Consider the following 24,030-nt stretch of genomic DNA (forward strand, 5'->3'; position numbering starts at 1 on the left):
CAGAGGACAAGGATCTTTTTTTACTGTTCACTCTTGTACCCTTCTTTTGGGGTTGTTGAATACTGTACAATAAATGAATGGAATTAACTTGCGTTACCTTCACACACAAAGAGCTCTGGTAGCGTAGTGGTTACGAATCGGGCAGCGAACTGCAAGGTCGGCAGTTTGAAACTACCAGCTGCTCCGCGGGTGAAAGATGAGGCTTTCTGCTCCCATAAAGATTTACAGCCTTGGAAACCCTGTTCAGGGTCACTATGGGTCGGAACCGACTCGACGGCACTTAACAACAGCCTTCACACACACATTCAGACTGCCCAATTATTTTTGTACCCGTGCTGGCTACAGCTAGAGCCTCAGCACCCTCTCTGTCTGCATCTCTCACCACAAGTGGTGCTGTCCAAACCCAGTTGTCTTCAGACTGTGGACAACTGGCCTCAGGGCCAGGACTGGGCATTTAAACCATCTCTGGTGAAGTAGGAATTGATCAGGCAGCGGCTGCACCCTAAACAGCTCCAATATTAGAGCAAGCCTCTGCATCCTGCATCTTTCTACCTCCATGTGACATGATCCCAGGAGCCACTGGGAGAGTTCAGGGGGCCTGGGGCTGGACCCAAGGACTGGTCCTTTCAGCCAGGAGCCCGCTGCAGCCACCCAGGGAGCCAGAAGCTGGGAGTTAGGGGGCACCTGGAAAGAGGGAGTGGATCACAAAGCATCAAGTATTGCACATGGTTCTTTTATTCTGTGCAGCACAAATGATTCCTACCTGCAGACCCCAAAACCTCAGGTCTGTAGCAAAGTATACACAGGTGTAGGCGATGATAAATAGCAATCCTGGAGTAGTGGTTCTGGACAGATGGCGTCACTATGAGGCTTGGGGTAGAAATGTTAAGTGGGCACTGAGTCACAGGGCAGGGCAGCGCCCACAGTGTGTTCCAGTTGCTTCTGGGTAAGGACAAACAGTGCTGCTTAATGGCCCGAGATTTGAAGGTCCTTGTGGTAGATGGAGCGCTCCCATCTGGACAGATGTGTCTCAGCAAGGGACAGATACAGACGCCCCTCCTTTCAGTTCTTCACATCACCCAGGCGGAGCTGGGCAAAAGATGTGGCCAGCTGTAACGCTTCCTGCAAGCAACCTACATTCTTGCCTGTGGCCTGGGCAGACACATCTTTGCCGCCACCTTTGCCATCCATCAGCCCTGATACCTGCTGCACCCATTCGCTGGCCTTCAGGCCTCGGTTGGCGGCATTCTAGAAGACAGGAAGGGGAAGTGAAGATCAGATGGGTTGAGAATGAGGGGGTATGGTGAGGAGGGAAGGAAGAATGCCCTGTGTGAGGACTGGAGCTGCCCACTGGAGGTGGAGACAGATTCTAGAACAGGTGTGTGTGTGTGTGGGGAGGAACGGGACGACGACACTGATGGCCCCTGCCAAAACAAGGACATGCCAAGTATGAGCTAGTACAGTTCAACTTCCTCAACAGAGAGAAGGGGCACATGGGGACAAAGACAAGAGAACAGCTGACTGTGGGAAGAACTGAGCTCCTCTGAAGTGCTGTGGACAACTCTCCCCACCCGAGGAGGCTGGCAGGGGCAGGGGTAGGGTGTAGGCGCTCCTACCTGGGGGACCTGACACAGGCATGTGATCTTGCCAGCTTCATTGTCCACCGTGAAGAGCATGGCAGCTGTCTGAGGGGAATGTGTCTTGAAAAGCTTCAAGGCTTCATTCAGGGCCTGTGGAAAGAATCTGGGGTCAGGGTCACAGGCCTGGGGTCAAGGCAAGTTTGTGGGCGCCCACCCCAAAGCACATTTTTGAGAGCAGATGCCGTCCTGGGAGGTTGTATGCAGGCTCCAACTCCAAGGTTGGCTCTGCTGCGAGGACCTGCGGCTGTATGGCCAGTTCTTGTGACTCAGTGTGACCTCCACCCTGACAGTGGGCTCTCAGAGCCAGGGGAATAGAACAACCAGTGGGAACCCAGGCATGCTTGCCTTGGCCGAGGCACCACTCTCCATCTCCAGGATGACAAGGGGCTGGTTGGGGTGGCAGTCAATAAGTTGCTTGGTCTTCTCCAACACCTGTGGGAAGAAAGCCCAGAAGGGAACCTCAGAGCAGGGACCGAACCTTCTCAGCCTTCGCTGAGCAAATCCGCTCTGCCTCCTTCTCACCACCAGCACTGCCGGGACTCACTCGCTTCTGGACATCGGCTTTGCTCGCGCGGTCAAGGTCATCCATGACCTTCTTCAGGGACTTGAGGTCCTCCCGGAGTTCATCCTTCTGCCACTGAGGGATGACAGCAGTGGCTAGGGCCTGGAACCACAGCAGGGAGACCCTGTGATCAGACTGGGAGCTAGGAGATGAAGCCCCACCACAGCTTTGAATGCCAAAGTCCTCTCAATCAAGTGTCCAGGAGGACAGAAGAGGAGGAAAATAGTAAAAAGGAGGTGGTGTCTGCTGGTGTTCAGAGCAGCTCCAGCAGGGCTGTGACTCAGAGCTATGCCCCCCGATAGTAATAACCACTCCGCAGGTTTGGACAGAGGCCTTTGGAGCATTTTCCCCAACTCCTTGCACATTAATGCTAGGGATGTGCTCTCCAGCCATGTGGGGTCCAGCACGTTCTTCTAGAACAGGAAGACTGTTCCACAAGAGCGCACCAAGCAGGGTCCAGTGCCTGATGAACAGAACAGGTCCTGGGAGGCTGTCCTTACCTCACCGAGGTCAGCTATCTCCCGCTGCACATCCTTGTTGGGCGCAGTCTGGGCCTTCACCTTGGCCTCCATGACAGAGATTGATTTCTTCAAGCTCTCTGCTTTCCTGAGGGCCTGGGCGGAACAATAGGAGTGATACACCTGGGGTCAGGTAACTTCTGACTTCACTATTCCACTGGGAATCAAAGGTGGCAAGCCCAGGCAGTAGGCTGTGAAGCAACCTATCCCAAGATGACAGAAGTTTCTCTTCCTTCAGGGAGCAAGGGTCAGAAGCCTGTTGCCCTGACATACCTGGTTAGCAGGGAGGTGGCGCCCTAGCTTGGGTTTGGGGGGTGACCAAGAATTTGCAAAACAAGAGCTGTTGTCACCCAAGAAATGACCACCCTCTGACTTTGGGAGACTCCAGGCCTAAGCTGCAGTACACATCCTCAGAGTAACCCCACCAGGCACTTCCGTATCAGGAGGTGGCCCTGGGACTGTGTCTGAAGAACTGTGGCTTCCTCCCCAGGCATGGGAACCCATGGAATCTTGCCCAGTGGTGGTGGTCTTCTCCCGTCAGTAAGGGATTAACTGGGGGAAAGTTTTTGGGGTCGGACAGTCTGTACCTTCAATTCGGCCTGCAACAGCCATACAACCATTTGCACCTGTAGACTCACAAGAGGGGCTTGTTTTGCTCCAGGGAGCCACGTCAGTCTGGTTTACTCACCTTCTGGGCTTCGGCACCTGTGACGGCAACAATCCTTCGGATGCCCTTGGCAATAGCTTCTTCACTCACAACCACAAACGCTCCTGCGTGGCTGGAGTTCTGCAGGTGCCTGAAGCGTGAACAGAGAGTCTGAGGTGAAGGAGAAGCCCCATCCAGGTCTCCTCAGCACACCTGGGGGCATTTGAGCCCTATTGGCAGGGCTTCCTGAGGAAGGTTTGCCGACTGTATTTTGACTTCCCTTCATGTTACAAGGGGTCAGGAGAAGCAGCAGGAAGGGGAAGGGAGCCAGCACGAGCCTGGGCCTCAGAGCAGCACCTTTCTTAGCCTCAGTTTCAAACTAGAGAAACGTGAAAGCGCTTTGTAATCCCTACTGTCCAGAATAAATGTTACTGCTGTCAGGCTGCTAAATTTACTTGCATAATTGGTCCTCTTTGGGACAATGTGAACTATATTCTCACACCCCCACTTAAGAGCTGAGAATGGTAGAGGATAACTTCTTCCCCACTAGCTCAGGGAACCGTAGCCACTCATGACCTCCCTGCCACTCTGTGAGGGAGGTGTGAAGTCTGCAGCTGTTGCCAGGGTTCTAAAGCTTGTTGTGCAAACAGGTCTTGAGGCAGAAGTTAGAATCACTTGTCCAAGGAATAACTTGAGCCCTCAGGTCCCCAACTTGCCCTCTGCATACCCCACCTACCTAGGACTTACAAGAGGGCCTATCATGGGTGGGTTCTACCATGGCCTTAAGAATGTCTCTGGAAGCAAGGGACGTCCCAGGCCACTATGACCTTTCCCAAAAGAAGCCAAGGGCTATGGAGGACTCCAACTCGACAGAAACCAACAGGTCTCATAAGCCAAACTGAGCTGGTTCTACCATGTGGCCTGACTCCAGGGTTCAGAGCCTGAGGTATTCTCCTGGAGCCCTCATGGCAGTAATAAGGTGAGCATACAGGGACTACCAAGGACTCGGAACAGCTCTGGAGTTCAGTGAGCATGCCTAGGCTTGCGAAACCTCAACTCAGGACCCAGCCTTCTGTCAGGACCAGCCCAGGGAACAAATAGGCGTGTGTGTGTGCTAAGTATTACCCTCTTCTCAACCATGGAAGAGCTTTTCCTCATACCCCCAGGCCTGTCAAGGGCAGATGCTGAGGGGTCTGGCTGGAGCACAAGGAGAAGAGAATTCCTGGGAATGCTCTTTGGCAACTTCATTTTCACCTCAGGAAAAGGAACAGTGACCTAGGGCAAAATGCTAAGGGCATAAAACCAGGTGGCCCCACTCCCTGTTGTTCTTCCCAAAGTACTCACGTGCCCCCACAAAACTCGACAGAAGTCAGGGAGCCAGCAGGACTGGAGGGGTCCTCCAGAAGCTCAGACACTGGGACCCCGATGGAGACAACACGCACAGGGTCAGGGTAGGTTTCGTCAAACACAGCCCGCAGGCCCTGGATGGCCTTCGCAGCTGCTAGGGCACAATCTTGGGTATAGACGGGCTGCCAGGGAGAAAAGAGATGGTAAAACTCTGGGAAAGATCCTCTCTGGGACCTCGCTCCTGCAGTGTAGTACTTGGGTCTCCAATCCTGCCTCTGTGGATTGTGGGCCCAGAGCAGCCTAAAACCACCAAGTGCAAAGCCAAGGAGACTTTCCCAGTTGCTTTATTAGCCTGTGACCAGTGCTGCAGGTGAAGCCAACAGGCCTACTGGGAATCACGGCCTTAGCAAACCTGTGTACAGGCCAGAGTATGGATGTGCTCAGAGTGGTACAATGGTGTAAGCAGCGCTGGGGATGGATGGCCATGGTGCTCATGACTCAGAGCTTACACAGAACCCAACCAACCTTAGCTGCCTCAATCATCTGGTTGGCAATCTCTTCAGCTTTCTTGATTTGCTGGGTGGACATGGCTCCCTTGGCAGTGAAGTCAAACCGAAGACGGTCAGGAGCAACGAGGGAGCCTCTCTGGTCGGCTTCCCCGAGGACCGAGCGCAGGGCAAAGTTCAGGATGTGGGTAGCGGTGTGGTTGCTCATGACAGGTCTGCGTCGGGGCTGCAAAGGGCAGAGCAGCTGGTTCAGAAGTCTCCCGAGCACTAGGACTTGTCAGGGGACACAAGGCTTCCTGTGTAGCTGAGCCTGGTGACATGACTTAGTTCTGGTCAGTGGGTTGTGCAGAAGTGATGTGTGCCCTTCTCCTTCCACTACTAGAACCGGGGCTGACAAATGACCGCCTGTGAGCAAATCCTAGCTTTGTAAACGGGGTTTTGTTAGAACACAGCCATGCTCCTTGGTTCCCATCTCGTCTGTGGGGCTTTCTCAAAACAATGGCAGAGTAGAGCCGCTGTGACACGGATTGTACATTTGCTCTCTGGTCCTTTATAAAGTCTGCTGAAACCTGGCCTGGACAATGGAGATGACCTTCTTGGACCATGAAGAACAGGCAACAGGCCAGGAATGTGACCCCGTGGGACAGCCCTGTGATCCCGTGGGACAGAGGCTCTGTATCAACAGGGGAAAGCACATTTTAATCTTGTATTAAGTGACTGTAATCTCCGAGTTCTTTCATAGGTAGCAGAACCTATTTCTGAACTAACCAGGGATCCTTGGCTTCTGAGATTAACCTGGAGAAAGGCAATCCTTGAAAGCAAGTGTGTGGGATCTCACTTGGGGACATAGCGACTTCAGATACATTGCTCACAGTGCACATGTCACTTACAGTTCCACAGAAGGAACAAGAGTGGAAATCTAAGCTAAAGGCAAAGAAGGAATCAACTACTAACCATATCCAACACTGACCAGCACAATGCAACTTACCTCGTCAATAAACAGTCGGACCTGGTCCCCCACTCTCAGATTGCCATAGATCGTGCCGACATGTAGCACATACCCTCCTCGCACCTGAGCGGTCTTCACTGTAAACTCTGTCTTCTACAGGGACCAAAAAAGAGATGTGTTCATACTGAGTTTCCTTTTTCTCACCATCAGTTAACAGTATACTGAGTTTTAATACGTATATATTTATATACACACATGCATTCAAATTCTCCAAGACTTTCCTTAATGTGAGTCTGTGTGTGTAGATTATTGATGTTGCTAAGTGCCACCAAGTCCGTTCCGACTCATAGCGACCCTGTAGTGTTTTCGAGGATCAGCTGGTGAGTTTGAACCAGTGTGTAGATACTTATTACATTCATATGACATATATACAGATGTGCATACACACATACACAATTAAGGATTATCTTAGAGAACTCAAAAACTGCCATGAAAAATCAAGGAGATTATTCAAGATGAGGCAGCTCATCCAAGAGGACACAGTGGAGGCGGAGCTGGAAGGCTGAGTCTTCTACAAGATGCCTGTCCATCAGAGCGGCTCTCCTTATTTGTGGGGACAATACATAGGCACAAGGGTCCTCATACAAGGACACCCAATGGTCGTGAAAAGCACACAGCCTACACAGTAGCTCCCTGGTCTTCAGAAACACTGCAAGTGGAGTCCTACCCCCAGATGTGTCCCATTTCCCCGCATGGCCTGCGGTACTGATCTGTGAGAAAGGCACCCCCATCAGGCCAGGCGCCACCCCACTCCCCCCCCCCACAACCTGGCTAACAAGAGCTGTGAACTCACATCTTCACTGCTGTCATCAACCTTGACCAGGTAGCCTTCATCATAGATCTGTCCTCCTTGCTCGGCATAGAAACAGGTCTTGTCCAGCACCACGCCACACTCCTGACCTGTGGACACCTCTTCGACGAACATCTTATCCCTGCGCAGAGCCATCACCGTGGCCACTGTGTTCTCAAACACTGCTCAATGCAAAATGCAAGAGGGGAAATGGAGTCAGTGACTCAGCTCACATTCTAAGTCGGCTTTTGCCAATTCTGTGTCTCAAACTCTCCTTCAGTCTATTTGTATGATTTCAGTTTGGAAGCAATTGACTCCATGAAAGAGCTTAGCTGATTGTCCATCAGAGATGCAACCCTCAGTGTGACCTGCTGTCCCGCTTTGCTCTAAACTAAGGGGCTTCCTGGACAAAGGATTTTTAGGACTAAAACTGGGCAAGCCAGGTGGCTGGTAACTCGGACTCTGAGTGATCGGGTAGGTAGATGCGGAGATGGTGTTCTACCAGAACAACTGAAAGCAGAAACATGACTTCTTTTGTATCTTAACTTTGCTACTATCCTTATGCAAAATTCGGTAACCACTGTGGGTTGTATTGGTGTCAGCTTCCTGGCTTTGATATGGCTCTATAATTATGCAGGATGTGTTGGGGAAACTGGTTGAAAGGTACATGGGGCCTTTATGTAGTTTTTTGTTTGTTTTTTAATATACAACTTCCCATGAATCTATAATTATCTCAAAGATAACAGCCAACAACATCTTTAAGCATAAAAGTAGAGCATGACTACAGTGCTCCGGTAGAGGCCAACATACACATAACGGACACCAATCTTGAGATGCATGTTTCAAGACTCAGCAAGGGAAGGAACACAGTAGCATACCGTAGCTACCACTGGAGTCGGAATGGTAGTTATATTTTGGGGAATCATCTGTTGCCTCCAGACCCTTGGACCGGAGCTCTTCAATAGCATATATGTCCAGCATGATGAGGTCTTCTCCCCCAGCTCCCTTGCCCTGTGATTTCAGCTGCCAACAAGAAATACGCATTTGGTTGGGTGCTGTCGATTCTAACTCACAGTGACCCCATGTGACAGAGGAGAACGATTCCATAAGGTTTCCTAGGCTGTACTTTTTAAACTTTATATTGGGAATTGAGTGCAGATCATCAGTTTTACATTCAATAAACCATATATTTTGCTTCATTATGATGCTTGCAACCCCCTCCATGTACCATCAGTGAACAGTATTTATCTCTGTTTTCTTTAACACTTGCACTCCTTCCTGTGTCTCCTACGACCTTCATCTTTCCTCTACCAACTTCCGTCTTGTTGTAGACTGCCTGCCTGTCACCCATGTGTCTATGCCTGTGAATAATTTTCCCTCCCCCTGTAACCATCATAGATCATTTCTTTTATTAAGAAAACCTTTTCTTAACTTTTTGGGACTCAACAATATTTGTCCTTTTGTGATTGACTAATTTCACTCAGCATAATATCCTACAAATTCATGCATGTTATGAGGTGTTTGAAAGATTGTTATTCAGTGTTGTGTAGTATTCCATTGTGTGTATGTACTAAAGTTTGTTTAATCATTCTTCTGTTAATGGACCTTGAGGCTGTCTCTGTCTTTTTTATGTGTCTCTTGCAGACTGCATATTGAAGAATTCTTTCTTCTGATCCAGTCTGCTCTCTCTGTGTCTTTACTGGGGCATTTAATCCCTTTACATTCAGTGTAATTATCAGTAGGCATGAATTGATTGCTGTCATTTTGCTGTATATATTTCTTTGTGTGTGATGCTATTGATTTCTTAGTTGCACATAATTTTCTGCACTGAGTTCCTTTTGGTTTTGGGTTTTCTTTTAATTTTTGTTGTTAATGTCAATTAACTTTCTGATTGTCCTCTTTATTTTGATATGTAGGTGTATTCATTTTCAGGATAAATTACAGGTTACGATATAATTTATTAATTTTTCCTCCTATTTCAAAAGTCTGCTTTATCTTGAGATCTTCTTGAACTTTCTTAACCATTTAAAGTTTTGTATCTACACTCTTCCCTCTTTTAGTTTTATAGTTGACTTCATTATAAATTAATATCCTTGGTTCCCTATTTTCAGTCTTGTAGGTTTGTTTTACTTCAAATATTTCTATATCTGGATTCCAGGTATGGCACTGTAAGATCACCAATTCAAACCCACCAGCTGCTCCTTGGAAACCCTGTCCAGGGTTGCTAGGAGTCGGAACCAACTCAACAGAATTTAACATCGTATCTGGGTGTTGTCATGTATAGTAATCTCAGGTTGTTATCTGCTGTTGTTGGTTCTTGGTCTAAAGAACACCCTACAGTATCTTTTGTAAAATTGGTCTGTTTATCAGGAAATGTCCTAATTTTGTTGTACTTGAGGGAGAGCTTTGTTGGGTATAAATCTTGACTGGAAATTTTTTTTCTTTCAGTTTTATGTATGCTATCCCATTGACTTCTTGCCTGTATAGTTTCTGCTGAGAAATCAGAGCTTAAGTCTTATTGGTTCTCTTTTGTAGGTAAATTTTAGTTTTTGCCAAGCTGTTCTCAGAATTCTTTCCTTTTCTTTGGTTTTGGAAAGTTTGACTATGATCTATCTTGGTATTTTTTGTTTGGGATCTATCCTGTTTGGAGTTTGTTTAGCTTCTTGTATGCTTATCCATTTATCTTTCATCATGTTAGGGAAGTTTCCTTCCAACACTGACAATTTTCTCCATGCTTTTTACTATTTCTTCCTGTTCTGGAATACTAGTCACCTGTAAGTTGTTCTTCTTCATGGTGTCCCACATAACTCTTAGGCTTTCTTCAGATTTTTTCAATTATTTTTTCTGATTATTCTTCCAGCATACTAGTATAGAGAGATTCATCATCAAGCTCATTAATGCAGCCTTTCATTGCTTCAAATCTACTACTTAGCCCTTTCAATGTATTGTCTATCTCTGGAATCTTAGAATTAATCTTCTAGATTTCTAAATTGCAAGTTTTGCATTAATTTTGTCTATTTGTTTATACAGTGTTTTCCTGAATTCTTGTAAAGTTTTCTTTGTTATTGCTTTCCTCGATTTTTCTGTCACTCCTTTGAAGGTACCTATGTATTATTGTTTTGAATTATTTTTAGTTAGTTCCGTTATGTTTTCTTCCTCAGAAACATTTTTTGACTCTGTATCTTAGTCATTTGTTTGACCCGTTGTCTCGTTTTTTTTTCATAAGAGCTAAAATTGTCTCGGGTCTCCAAGGCACTGTGGTATTGTTGTATTTGCATTTAACTGATGATTGTATGTTGATTTGTTCTCAGGCTCTCACCAACTGTCTTCTGTGGATGTAGTTAGAGAATGGTAGCATGTATACCTCCTTCTCATTCACCTTTAATGCATTTAAATTTAGTGTGGGTTTGACTGGTGCTGGCTGCTGTCTATCATTGATCAAGTGGTACAGTAGCTAGTATTGGTTTGTGCCCAGTGGGTGGAGAGCTGCAGAGGATACGGTTGTGGCTGGGCTCACAGTTGCTGTCTCCTGTTGGGTGTGAAAAAGACACTCCCTTCCCCATTGCCTGAGTGAATGTGCTCTGCCAGACCACCTGGCAGATGGTGGTACCGCATCTGGCCAGCCATTCACCAGTCATTCTCTCTTCCTAGCAAGTACTCAATTAACTTCTCTAACCTCTTCTCTGAAAGTTCAGGGCTCCTGAATCTTCACCTGTATTTGTTTCATTTGGTCCCTTGTATCTGTCTTGTAGAGGGTCTGCCTAGTGCATCTGCCTAATCTGCCATCTTGCCGGAAGTCCAAGGTTATAATTTTTATGGGAGCAGACTGCTAGGTCTTTTCTCCACCAGTGTGGCTGGTGGATTCAAACTGCAGACCTTCTGATTAGCAGCCCACAGTACCACCAGAGCTCCACAAAATAGCCACTGTTGTATATTGGTTATTGTTGTTAATTAAGTGCTGTCGAGTCTATTCTGACTCAGAGTGAACCTGAATAGGTTTTTTGAGGAGGATAATGTGCTTAAACTCCTGACCTTGTGGTTAGAAGCCCAGTGCTTATCTGAATGCACCATATTGTTGTGGTTGTTGTGAAGTGCCGTCGAGTCGGTGCCGACCCATAGAGACCCTGTATAGGGTTTCTGAGGAGCAGCTGGTGAGCTTGAACCGCTGACCTTGCAGCAAATGGCTTTGCAGTCTGGCACATTAACCCACAATGTCATACCAGGACTCCAATGTACCATACTAGGACTCCAGAAATACACCTAAGTAATCCTAAAGAAGGAGAAAAAGTCTGAAGAAAGCAAAATCTTGTTCGATTCCTCACCTGAGCCAGTTTTCTTTCTTCTTCAAAGCCTTCCATGTCAACCAGCAAGCCCTTCTCTTCAGCAATGAGCCCAGTGAGGTCCACTGGGAACCCATAGGTGTCATAGAGGAGCCAGGCAGTGTCACCTGTACAGGGCAAAGGAATCACATCAGAACCAACACAAGCAGCCTCTTTTCCATCCAGACTTTTCTAGGAGGACACTGACTGTGACAGGTAAGACAAGCTAGGGCTGATCCTGGGCACATGTCAGCAAAGCCACCCAGTCTTTTGGAATTGACTTAGAGAAGCACAAAGGGCCTCCTGGTAAATTTATTTGGTAAAAATTCATCAAGCTGCTGCTTGTATATTTTTTGTCAGTGCGGTTAAGTACCATCAAGTCAACTCTGACTCATAACGACCCTCTATAGGGTTTCCAGGGAGCAGCTGGTGAGTTTGAACTGCCAACCTTATGGTTCACAAAGTGTTGATTATATAGCACCACACCAGAAGTCCTTTTAGTATATAAAAAGTTAAAAATAAAGTCTTCTAAAATTAATTTTCCCTTCTGTAAAAATAAAGCAAGTTGAAAAACAGTATCTTACCTTCCCATTTTTGCTTAGAAAACATACACAGATATACACACCAATCCAAACCCATTGCCTTCAGATGATTTTGACTCGTAGCAACCTTACAGGACAGAGAACTGCCCTATAGTGTTTCCTACGGAGCCACTGGGTTTTAACTGCTGACCTTGGTTAGCAGCTCAGCACTTTACCAAAGTAGACAGTTGCCTCTTTCCTCCACAGAGCGGCCAGTGGGTTCAAACTGCAGACCTTTCGGTTAGCAGCTGAGCACTGAAAAACTGCACCACCAGAGTATCTTATTTTTATACCCACGTATAATTTTTTGTGTGTGAATGGATTAAGGACCTACCTAGTTCTACAACAAACTCTGGTAGAGTTGCTATCTCTGGGAAATGAATTTGGGAAAGGGGTTTTTCACTTGTATCTTCATATGATATTTTTTATGAAATATTTTATCACAATGATACAGCTTATCATTTTACTATAAACCCCATTTTATAGTGAAAACTATTTTAACCAAGTTAAGACACTAGAACCCCACGTGAGTTTGTGAAACAAGAGTTCGCCTTTCCCAGAGATGAAAACCAGTCAGATGGAGAGAGGAACACACCAGGAATGGTCTTGCTGTCTCCCAAGCTCTGGATTTTCCTGTCCAGGATACGGCGCCCTCTGCTGAGGGTCTTGAGGAATTGCACTTCTTCTTCATTAATGATGTCTTTTACCATGTCCGGGTCTTTTTTCAACTCAGGAAAAGCATCTCCCTGTCCAGGAGGAAACAAAGATGGAGGCCCAGTGACTGGGCCCATGACCCTGCTTAATAATTCACAGTTGTTGTTATGTGCCGTGGAGTCAGTTCGGACTCATAGTGACCCTGTACAGGGTTTCCGAGGCTGTAAATCTTTACGGGAGCAGAATGCCTCATCTTTCTCCCGTGGAACAGCTGGTAGTTTCGAACTGCAGACCCTGAGGTTCGCAGCCCAATTCATAACCACTACGGGACCAGAGCTCCTTTATGCTATTTCCCACCCTATCCACCCTGAAGTATAGACTTTAACACAGAAGATAGGAATGGGTAAGATGCCTACCAGGGACTGGACGACAACATCTACTAAGGTAGCAAAGAAACCCCTGCTGGCGTTGAGTTTCTCATGGGCATATCGAACAGCCCTGCGGAGAATCCGTCTCAACACGTACCTGTAAAAAGCAGAACAGTCTCCAGCTAGGCAGCATTCCCCACTGAGTGTTTAGTAGTGGGTCCTTGGGAAGTATGCCTAAAGTTTTGTGACTCAACTTCTGGCTTTGTTTTTTCAGAGACTTTTTACCCTAAAGCCTGTTTCTTTGAGCATTCCTAAAAGTCATTAACAGTATTTGCAGGATAAAACTCAGTCACCTGTCCACAAACACTGATCAAAAATGACCTAAGTAACCCTGGCTTGTTTCTGCAAAACCTGTTCACTATCCTCCCCTACGTGCTCTGCTCCCCGCCTGCCAATAACATACAAAATAACCGTAAATACAATTCTCAACAGCTTGTACTTAACAACAGTGGTGATTCTTTATCCCTAAAAAGAGAGGATTCCTTTTACACCCAAAAGACAAAAAACAAAAAAACCCCAACTGCTCTAGAGTATGGCTTTTAGCACCAGAGTCATCAAAGGCTCGATGCCAGTCCTAATCCTAACCCAGTGTGTGACATACTTACCCCCGCCCCGTGTTGTCGGGTCGGCCGCCATCAGCCAGTGCCACAGTGATGGTCCGAGCATGGTCAGCCAGCACTCGGTAAGCCATGTCAATTCCATCAGTATCATCAGCACCCACTTGCCCAGTGTATGGCCGGGCACCTGTACCCTACAAAGAAAACCAGGAGGCAGCCTTTCAGTTTGCCCTAGGAGGACAGCCATCTTGCCAGGCCCTACAAGTCCGAGAAAAATAATGGTCTGTGGTCAACTGCCCCCACCAGTCTTCCAGCACTCCACAGATTAGAGTACCCAGTGCCCAGGACCTCAGGTTAGCAACGAAAGAGGCAGACAGAAGAGCAAAGCACTCTTCTTTGGCAGTACTGCTGCAAGTCCCACGTGGGCCCCTCCCAGAGCTCTGCACTGTTTACAGAGAACAGTACCTTCTGAATGGCTTCAAAGTAAGGGACGAACAGGTCGGTGTCATAGTTGGACATCTTATTCTGCAGCACAGACACCAGTCGCTCCAGGCCCATCCCTGTGTCAATGCTCTTCTTGGGGAGAGGTTTCAGAGTGCCATCGGTTTCCCTGCAGGAGCCAGAGCCAGAGCCAGAGAGGAAGCTGAGATGGCACCTAGGCTGCCAACTCCCGGTCCCCAGAGATCAAGTCATGAAAACAGCAGTTTGTGGGCTGTGACGATTTGCCAGTTAGTCTCTGACTGGTTTGCTGGGGGGTAAGGGAAGACGAGTACTCTGGGTGTGAGTGAGGTTCAAAGAGATCAGCTTTAATTATCGCAGCAGTACAGATACACCTTGGAGATACTGTGGGCTCGCTCCCACCACAATACAGCAAGTACCACGATAAAGTAAGTCACCCGCATGTTCTGGTTTCCCAGTGCACATCAAGTTCTATTCCCACGGTAGTCTACTGAGTGTGCAACAAACAGCTTGATGAAACAAAAGGAATCACTGTGAGCATTACCAAAAGGTAACTCAGAGACACAAAGTGAGCACATGCTCTTGGAAAAATGGCACCGAGCAACTGGCTCAATGCAGGGTGGCCACAAACCTCCAATTTGTAAAAATTCAAGATGGAGTCGTGCAATAAACTGAAGCGCACGCAAGCGAGGTGTGCTTGTGGATTCCAGAAAGGACCTGGCAAGAGAAGGCCTCCGGCAGGTTCTATGGCAGAAGCTAGTTTGCAGCCCTATCTCAGAGAGTAAAGCGAAAACCGAGAAATAACATCTCAAGAAATGTGCCATCAGGTCCCTGATGCCGCCTTGTGCCCCACTGCCCTCACAGAGCAGCGGCAATGAGCTCCCCTTCCCAGGACCCTCCGGTCACCTGTTGTATTGGATGAACACAAGGTTCCAGATCTCTAGCACATTAGGGTCGTCCTGGTTAACAAGGTGTGCAGCATCCCGACCACCAAGCCGATCATAGTGGATCTCACTGCAGGGACCACAAGGGCCTGTGTCTCCCATCTCCCAGAAGTTGTCCTTCATGTTGCCAGGGAGAATTTTGGTGTCGTCCAGCCTGCAGAGCAAGGAAGGCAAGTCCAGTTACAGCTACCTACAAGGATTCAGCCCGACGCCAGCTACCACAAAAGGGCATCTTTATGAAGTTCAGCTGAGTTCTATACAGAAGCCAATCACTAACACTAAGCCTAAATACCAGTCTTGCCAGAGGGGCAAAACAGGATTCTTTTCAAGAGTGGCTACGAAAGGATGCAAAACACATCAGACCCAAAAACAAACACACCTAGAAAGGAACACCTAAAAATGAAAATACTTATGTTAAGTACGAATTGGAACAATGCTATGACCTGAATTTTAAGTAAATATAATATATTGTTGTTGTTAGGTGCCATCGAGTTAGTACCAACTCATAGCAAACCTATGCACGACAGAATGAAACACTGCCCGATCCTAGGTTAACCTCAAAGTTGTTGCCACACTTACTCTCACGGGCTTTACTCCATTCGCATCATGTTGTGATTATTAATGGATGTTTACAGCTGTTTCTCTTCATTTTTCATTTGAGTTGTACCCCATAATATAAATATAAACATAAACACAAACATAAAATATATAGGAGCTCTGGTAGCATAGTGGTTGCAAATCGGGCTGTGAAACGCAAGGTCACAGTTCGAAACTACCAGCTGTTACGCAGGAGAAAGATGAGGCTTTCTGCTTCCGTAAAGATATACAACCTCGGAAACCCTGAACAGGGACACTTTGAGTTGGAACCAACTCCACAGCACTTAACAACAACAACAACAAATATATATATATATATAAATTTTTTTACTTTCAATTTCTTTCAATCGCAAAAGGACCACTGTTGTCAAAAGAAGGTCTTCTTACCAAAACAAAACAAAAATTCTATGATGATTACCAGGGATGGGAGAGAATGGAAAATTATTCTCAGGGTAGAGGCTTGTTGTTAAGTGCCTTTGAGTCAGTTCCAACTCATAGTCTGTTTAGGATTTCTGAGGAGTGGCTAGTGGGTTTGAACTCCAGACCTTGCAGTTAGCAGCCCAGTGCTTATCCTACTGCACCACACCAGGACTCCACAGAGCAGAGGGTGGACACATGTTAACTTGAGTCATGGGGAAGGCAAAAAGAGGGAGGTTGGCACAGGAAAGATGAAGGTAGTGGAAGACACGAGTTAAAGTGGAAAGAGCAAAGCACCGTTAACTGATGGTCCATGGAAGGGACTGCAGTCATTGTGAGGGCACGAAGTCTATGACCTGTTCAGTGTAACCCTTCACTGAATTCACAATAAAAAGGTAAAACATTCATGATGATATAAATTTGAAAACAATTGCTGATTCAATATTTAAGTCACTTCTCTAAGTCCCAATCTAACTGTGTGCCGTGTACTTTGCAGTCACACTCACCAGAACTGAAGGTGTGAAAATGCTGATAAGACACCTAACTTTGCTGAAAGGTCTTTGTAAAACATCTCAGGGAGAGATGGTACTTGGTAACGTAAATGCGGAGACATGAAGCCAAGGGACAGGGTCTCAAATGGCAGGGTCAGGATGTTATCAAAGCTCCACACCTGTTACAAGTCACACCATCCAATTGCACTCATGTACAAAGTCTAACCACAGAGCGGATTCAGACTAAGTAAAAGGGAACACTGGATAGTAAAGATACACCTAGAGTAAAACTTGGAAAATTGAGAAGCACTGCTTCCAAGTGTACAAAAGAGTTAAATAATAAAAATAAGAAAAGGAGACAAAGGCATCATGGGTATCCCTACTCTCTAGAGAGGGCAAGAGTCCCTGTACGCAGGCAGCCCTTTGTGAATTCTCTTCAGTGTAAACACATAAGGATCCATCTCGCATGTTAGCCTTTTATGCTGCATAATTATTATCATTATAAAACACACACATACACACACAAAACCTTCCTTTTTCCTAGTCCCATTTGCTTGAAACTATTACAGTGTCATAAAAAATAAACTTCTACATTATCCTATGTGGCACTACAGGATAACCACTATATTGCTAACTGTGAGGTTGGCAGGTCAAATCCACCAACTGCTCCTTGGAAGTCCCATACAGGTACTATGAGTCGAAAACAACTTGACAACACTTAATAACATGAAGAATCCTGTTCTAAGAAACACATCTACAGAAGGCTACAGAAAAAAAGGTCTGGAAGACTGTAAAAAAGAACACATACGATTTTCTACACAGTTAATACTCAGTGGGGCCGGTAGCGCTCCCGCAAATAAGGTGAACGTTCCTAAAACCCGCTGGACATTTTGTAAGATGTGTGGCAAGCACCAACTCCACAAAGGGACACAATACAAGAAGTCAGCATTCATTTACCCTACAACTAGGATGAGAAGCTAAGAGGGGCAGAGGAGCTAGAATAGAAACAGAAAAGGAATGGAAATAATGAGACTGCTGACACATTGTGAAAAATGTAAACCACGTCAGAGAACAAGTTGTAAAAACAGTTGTTATATGGGAACCTAATCTGCCATGGAAACTCTCACCTACAACATAGTATTTAAAATAAATCAGTGATAGTAGGTTTGGTTTGGATTGGCCTACGAATGAAAGAAAAAAAGAACTATCCATATGGTATCAAATTACCAGCCACTCAAAAGATTAGACAAACTTTGGAGGGCAGTGAGTTTATATTAAAGGAGGAGGAACACTCAGAGACAGAGGGTGAGAGGTTGCAGATCTCTAGGAATGTAATCCATATCACTGAAATGTACATGTGAGGTCAGTATATGTCTTGCTGTGTATATTTGTGTATTCTCAACAGCAACAAAGTAAATAAAATTTTGAAAAAGAGAAGGGAAAAAAAGAAAGATTATATATTGGCTTCCAACAGCCGAATGATCAACCAAACTTATTAAGTAGCAATGAATGCACCAAAAAGTAATCACCCATCTCCATCTCAAAACACATACCCCATAACAGGAAATGGCAATGTATTCCGAGCCATAAGACCCCATTCTGATATCAAGTTGAAGAATCCTTTCATTGAAGGATTTGCTCAGCATTCTTACCCCAGATTTTGCCAGATCTGTTTGCATTCCAGATCTGGTTCTAAGCCAGCTGCATCATCCCCACCAAAGTAAGTAACATAAAGTCTTTCGACTGGAATGCCAAACTCTTGAGTGAGAAGTTCCAGGGCCATCTTACATGCCAATTCCTACAAAAAGGACAAAAAGAAAGATGTGAAACGTGGCCCAACCAAAATTTACCTGGTTTAAGTAGAAAGAAAAAAGTCAAGCTTTTAGGCATATAGGGTATTCAACGAGTCAAGGTGCAAACCTCAAGGTCAGCAGTTTGAAACTACCAGCTGTTTCGTGGGAGAAAGATGAGGCTTTCTGACCTGTAAAGATTTTATAGCCTCAGAAACCTTATGCAGGGTTGCTGTGAGTCAGAACCAACTCCACAACACACCACCACCGCCACCATCTGCATTATGGAGTCCTGGTGTAGTGCTGCAGGATAATGCACTGGACTGCAAGGTTGGTTTTTCAAACCCACTAGCCACTCTCTGAAACCCTATACAGGGTCACTGAGTTGGAACAGACTCAATGGCACTTAACAACAATCTGCAGTATAAACTCAGGCAAATACAGGATCAAATTAGATTAATGCAAGGACTCCAACTGTCAACTGAAACCATCAAAATATAGATATTAACTGCCCTTTGCTCCCAAGTCTCCTAGATGACAATGTTTCATATTTGCAAATGTGCAAACTTGGAATCCGTTTCCTTAAATGAAGATGACCATTCTGCTGAAAATCCCAACAGTGCTGCTCTGAGTTTACCTTGAAGTAATCTCCAAAAGACCAGGAGCCCAGCATCTCAAAGAAGGTGTGATGATAGACATCCTTGCCGACGTCGTCCAGGTCATTGTGTTTGCCACCTGCCCGGATGCATTTTTGAGTGTTGGCAGCTCGACTCAGCTTTGCCATGGGGTGAGATGGGTCGATGGTGTTCAGGAAGATGGGTTTGAACTGCAAAAAGAAGGGGCACATTTCAACTTTCAGAGCTTCAGGTATGGCAGGTTGTAGGAAGAGTCCATGCACAGACTGTTCAGTTACTAATTTAACTAGCCAGAAAGAGAAGCCTCTTTGGAAGCAGGTGGCATTTTGGGGCCCAAAGCAAAGGCCGTCCTTCTTCCCACCACACATGCTGCTGGGACACCATCTGCACAGGTGCAAAGCTGGCCAAACCAGAGCTAAGAGTCAGGGTTGATGCAGTGGTGCCTTGTTCCTAACAAAGCTGAGGCTTACACTTAAGCTCTCCTTCTCCAAGAGCATATTTAATGGATGTGCCTGGTGGTAAAGGCGAAGAGGAAGAAAAAGAAATTCAGGCAATTTACAGGTAAAGGAGCCCTGATGGCACAGGGCTGTTAACTGCGAGATCGGCAGTTCAAATCCACTAAGGAAAGAGGAGGCTTTCTGCTCCCATAAAGATTTACAGCATTGGAAACGTTACAAAGGGTCGCAACAAGTCAGGACTGATTCAGCAGCAGTGAGTCTAGGGCTGAAGGAAGTAACATTGGCTCTGAGTTTGTAACTGATTGGTCATACAAAGATACAGTATTAGGTCACTGGGGGGGCGGGATCTAGCTGTTATCACTGTTACTTGGGTACCTCTTTGCCACTAGACTTGTACTGTCCAACTTGGTAACCAACCACTAGACATCTGTGACTATTTAAATTAAATAAAAAATTCCACTCCTCTGTTGCAAGTTTTAAGTGCTCAGTAGTCCCATGTGGCTCATGGTTACCATATTGAGCACCATAGATAGAGAACCAGCTTCATCATTGCAGAAAGTTCGCGTGGGTAGCCCAGTGTTAGACATGAACTCTTTAAAGCAAGAGTGATTTTACTTATCTCTATGTCCAGCAACTAGCATGCAAGTGCTACATGCATTCTACAGTTATCATTATTAAGAGGATGTTTATACACATTGGTCTTTCATGGTTTTCGGACCACATATAATGCCAGCTCGTGGGGGAGAAGACAAAACTATGCCCAGGCAAGCCTGAATCACATAGAATCTTTCCAGGTTCCAGAAGATCCATCTCCTTGAGAAAGCACAGCTGCATTTTCTGTCCCTAATTTTGGTGTTGTGCCAAGGACAGAAACATTTCTTATAATTTTATAAATAATGTCATATAAAGTGGGAAATGTTCCCACTGCTTCTCTATCCATGCAAAAACAAAAACTCTGAGAGAAGAAAGCAGATAGGGTTGTCAAAGCCACTGGGTTAAGCAGGGCTTCAAGAACTGCCCCATAAATGAAGTCCTGAGAGCACTGTCCACCCCAAATCTGCTTCCAGTCAAGAATCATTGTCAAGTGCCTTGGAGTCGGTTCTGACTCTTAGTGACCCTGTGCACAACAGAACGGAACCCTGCCTGGTCCTGCGCCATCCTCATAATCATCATCACACTTGAGCCCATTGCCGCCGCCATTGTGACAACCTATCTCATTGGAGGGTCTTCCTCTTTTTCGCTGACCCTCCACTTTACCAAACATGATGTCCTTCTCTAGCGAATGACCCCTCCTGTTAATATGTCCAAAGTATGAGAGACGAAGTCTCGCCATCCTGGCTTCTAAGGAGCATTCTAGCTGTACTTCATCCAACAGAGATTTGTTTGTTCTTCTGGCAGTTCATGGGACTTTCAGTATTCTTCTATAACACCATAACTCAAATGCATCAGTTTTCCTATGGTCATCCTTATTCATTGTCCAACTTGTAATAATGGATGTTTATAGCTGTTTCTCTTCATTGTGGAGTTGTGCTCTATCAACAAATGAAGGTCCTGAATGCTTTCCTCCACTTGTGTCATCACTATCAACTAGACTTTAAAGAGGCAGCTGGTGGAATTTTGAGTACCTTCCGACCTGAGGGATTCATCTTCCAGCACTGTTTATTCTGGCAATATTCTGGTGCCATCTGACAGTGTTCCACTGGTATTCGTAAGGTTTTCAGTGGCTAAACATTCAGAAGTAGTCCACCTCGCCTTCTTCCTAGTCTGTCTTGCTCTGGAAGCTCAGCTGGAACCTGCCCACCCACGGTGACCATGGTGGCATAGCTTTCAGCATGCAAGCCACCACCATACCACAAACTGATAGATGAGTCGTGAAGTCAAAGATCAACCTGGTAATATTTTTCAAAGTCACACGAATATTAAAACCTCTCTTTAAACTTTTTCCATAAACTGTGATGTGCCCAATTAGTTCTAGACAAAAAATGCTCTCTAAAAGACCTCCAAGTATCTTCTATAGTTCAAGTGCCTCAAGCACAAATCCTACTAACTACAGTCACTTCTTAGCAATGAATCTTGAAAGCTACTGCTTCAAGAAAAAGAAAAAGAAATATACAAAAAACTATCCACCATCCCTGGCTTAAAACAGCAATAAAAGCACAGGTGTGAACGAATACTGAAGAACTGACTTACTTTATAAAGAAAAAACCAAGGATGATGAAAAGATGGTGAATCATGATAGGTGAGGTGTCCAGTCTCTGATCCTAATAAAACAGAGCTTTGTCTTGGGGAGAAAACTTCAACTGCTTAACTACAGAATAGACAGCAGACTGGATTTCTCTTGAGAGCCATACAATCTTATTTCTTAGCTATGGGTATCAGGGTTCTCAACATAATACTTAAAGATATTAACAGCTGATATTTGAGTATCTGTTATGTGCCAATTACCAGGGGGCTTCAAAAAGTTCATAGAAAAAAGAAATGAAAAGATAATGGAATCTTTCCATAGAACTGTGAAGTCTGCTTGAACTGTGCTAAACATTTTTCATGTGTTATCTTATTCAGAGTCCTGGTGTGGCACTGTGGAGACCTGGGATAGCACTGTAGGACAAGCAAGATGGGGTTGAACCACAAGGTCAGTGGTTCAAACTCACAAGTTACTTGTTGGAAACCCTACACAGGGTTGCTAAGAGTCAGAACTGACTCAATGGCATTTAACAACATATTTACTTCTCATTGCAATCAAAGGCAGATACTATTATCATTCCCCATTTCAGATGAAGCAACTGAGGGTCAGTGGCCAAAGGTCCCCAAGACCATACAGTTCAGTGACAGAACAGGAAATTCTATCTGGCTCCAGGACCTATGCTGTAATCATTGCTACAACTACCTTCTACAGGAACAGATAGCCAAGAGGAATGGAAAACCCTTACCTGGTTCATGCCCGCATTGGCAAAGAGCAAAGTGGGATCATCCAATGGAATGGTGGCAGATGAGTGAACATAGGTGTGCTTGTTTCTCTTGAAAAAATCTATAAATCGCTGCCGGATTTCTTTTGCTGTTAGAGTCGAGTCCATCTTGAAAGACACTCCAGTGAGCTAGCCAAAGAAATGATGGGAAATTAGAAAACACAACCTAAGAGATAAAGAGGCATTACATAAAACTCGGGCTTCTCAAGCCAAGTAAAGCAGGTCACAGGAAAGTTGTTTGATCCTAAAACATCTATGTTGTAATGTTCAAGGCTAAAACCATCAGCAAAACAAAATCTGCTGTACCAGCAGACAGGAGCTCCAGAGTCCTTCCTCCCCGTGCCAACCTCACTAGCTCAGAGTAGTTCAATACACTAACACACCAACGAGTGCACGCGGCCTGTCCCTGCATTCATTCATTCAACAGACATGCATCAAGCATCCACTCTGTGCTGGGCCCTGAGTCAGGAAGTAGGAAATGGGGATAAAGGCCCTAATAAGCTTTACAATCAGCAGAAAAGTCCACTGGGGAGGAGGGGAGGCTTAGGAGACCTGGGTTCTAGTCCTAGCTCCAAGTTCTTGAGGGAATCTGTCTCTTCACCAGCCATACCCGATGCTCTCTAAGGGCTCTGCCAGCTCTGTGTTCTGTGTCGAGCAGTGTGCCAAGGTCTGTATCCTCAAAGCCTGGGCTCTAGGTTTGGCCTGGAATTTCTGTGAGGCTGCTGTCAGCTGCACTGGACCTGGAGCTGGAGTGGTCAGTACCAGGAACTGCCTGCAAATAGCAGGAATAGTACTTATCTCTACCCACTGAACATCCTAGAACCACCACTGGTAAACCCTTCCCCATCACTGGGTAGACTGCTAAGGACTGAGGCTGTTTGGATGACCCACCGAGGAGGCAGGACTGAGAAAGTGGGTGAAAGAAAAAGGGAGTCTGAAGAGAGGGAAATTGGGAAATAAACTTTAGCTTCAAAGCTCTTTCACATCTATCTCCATTTCCCTACAAGAACAGGCTTTGGTGCAGGGTTCTGGTCGGTGGCAGGGTCTGTAGTGGCACCTAGAGAAACGGAAGCCATTTCATTCACATGATCTAAAAGTCTCTAGAATTCAAGACCCAACTGTAACTTTAAATAAGTCACTTTGTTTTTTTCTGTGGGGAGGGAAAAAATATATAGATAGATAAAACACACATACACGTATACACACACACACACACACACACACACATCTATATACTTTTTTTTTTTAAAGTGCTCTCCAGTCAGTTCCAACTCATAGTAACTCATTTCTTCCACAAAGTGGCTGATAAGCTCAAACCACTAACCTTGTGGTTCCCAGTCCAGTGCTAATCCTACAAAATTACCATGCTCCCTGGTATTGTAGTAGGTTAAGAGCTGTGCTGCTAAGCACAAAGGTCAGCAGTTCAAATCTACCAGTCACTCTGCAGGAAAAAGATAAGGTTTTCTGCTCCCATAAAGATTTACAGCCTCTTAAACCCTATACAGGGTCAGAACCAACAATCACCACCAAATGTATACATACACACACACACTCACACATATATAGAATGGAATCCTGGCATGGTGCTGTAGGATAAGCAACCAGACTACTAAAACTACCACAAGTTCAGGAGTTCAAATCTACCAGTCACTCAAAGTCACTTAGATCAAAGTTTTCCTTCTTCTTATGAAAAAGATAGACTATAAAAAAGACGTG

At 45.6% G+C, this 24,030-nt stretch overlaps 1 protein-coding gene across 1 annotated transcript; it reads right to left on the minus strand.

Moving 5' to 3' along the window:
* Positions 1-1,062: 1,062 nt before the first annotated feature.
* Positions 1,063-22,439, minus strand: AARS (alanyl-tRNA synthetase). Its single transcript, XM_006860174.1, has 20 exons — positions 22,279-22,439; positions 18,893-19,081; positions 18,118-18,263; positions 14,923-15,114; positions 14,023-14,167; positions 13,606-13,751; positions 12,989-13,097; positions 12,514-12,664; positions 11,341-11,465; positions 7,897-8,041; positions 7,022-7,200; positions 6,208-6,321; positions 5,239-5,445; positions 4,711-4,895; positions 3,409-3,517; positions 2,703-2,816; positions 2,185-2,304; positions 1,986-2,072; positions 1,617-1,730; positions 1,063-1,248 (listed from the first exon to the last, which is right to left on the minus strand). Exons 1-20 carry the CDS (start codon positions 22,420-22,422, stop codon positions 1,063-1,065), a joined length of 2,907 nt encoding a protein of 968 aa, XP_006860236.1. The 5' UTR covers positions 22,423-22,439.
* Between the last annotated feature and the right edge of the window lie 1,591 nt (positions 22,440-24,030).

This window comes from Chrysochloris asiatica, unplaced genomic scaffold (assembly GCF_000296735.1).
Source record: "Chrysochloris asiatica unplaced genomic scaffold, ChrAsi1.0 scaffold00037, whole genome shotgun sequence".
NCBI classification, from domain to species: domain Eukaryota; kingdom Metazoa; phylum Chordata; class Mammalia; order Afrosoricida; family Chrysochloridae; genus Chrysochloris; species Chrysochloris asiatica.

Coding starts and splice junctions, on each gene's coding strand:
- AARS (XM_006860174.1), bottom strand. CDS start 22,422: ATGGACTCGACTCTAACAGCAAAAGAAATCCGGCAGCGATTTATAGAT. Junction 14,168..14,922: donor GTGTTCATCCAATACAACAG/GTGACCGGAGGG, acceptor TGGCTCCTGCAG/GGAAACCGATGGCACTCTGA. Junction 8,042..11,340: donor AAGAAAGAAAACTGGCTCAG/GTGAGGAATCGA, acceptor TCTTGTTGGCAG/CTGAAATCACAGGGCAAGGG.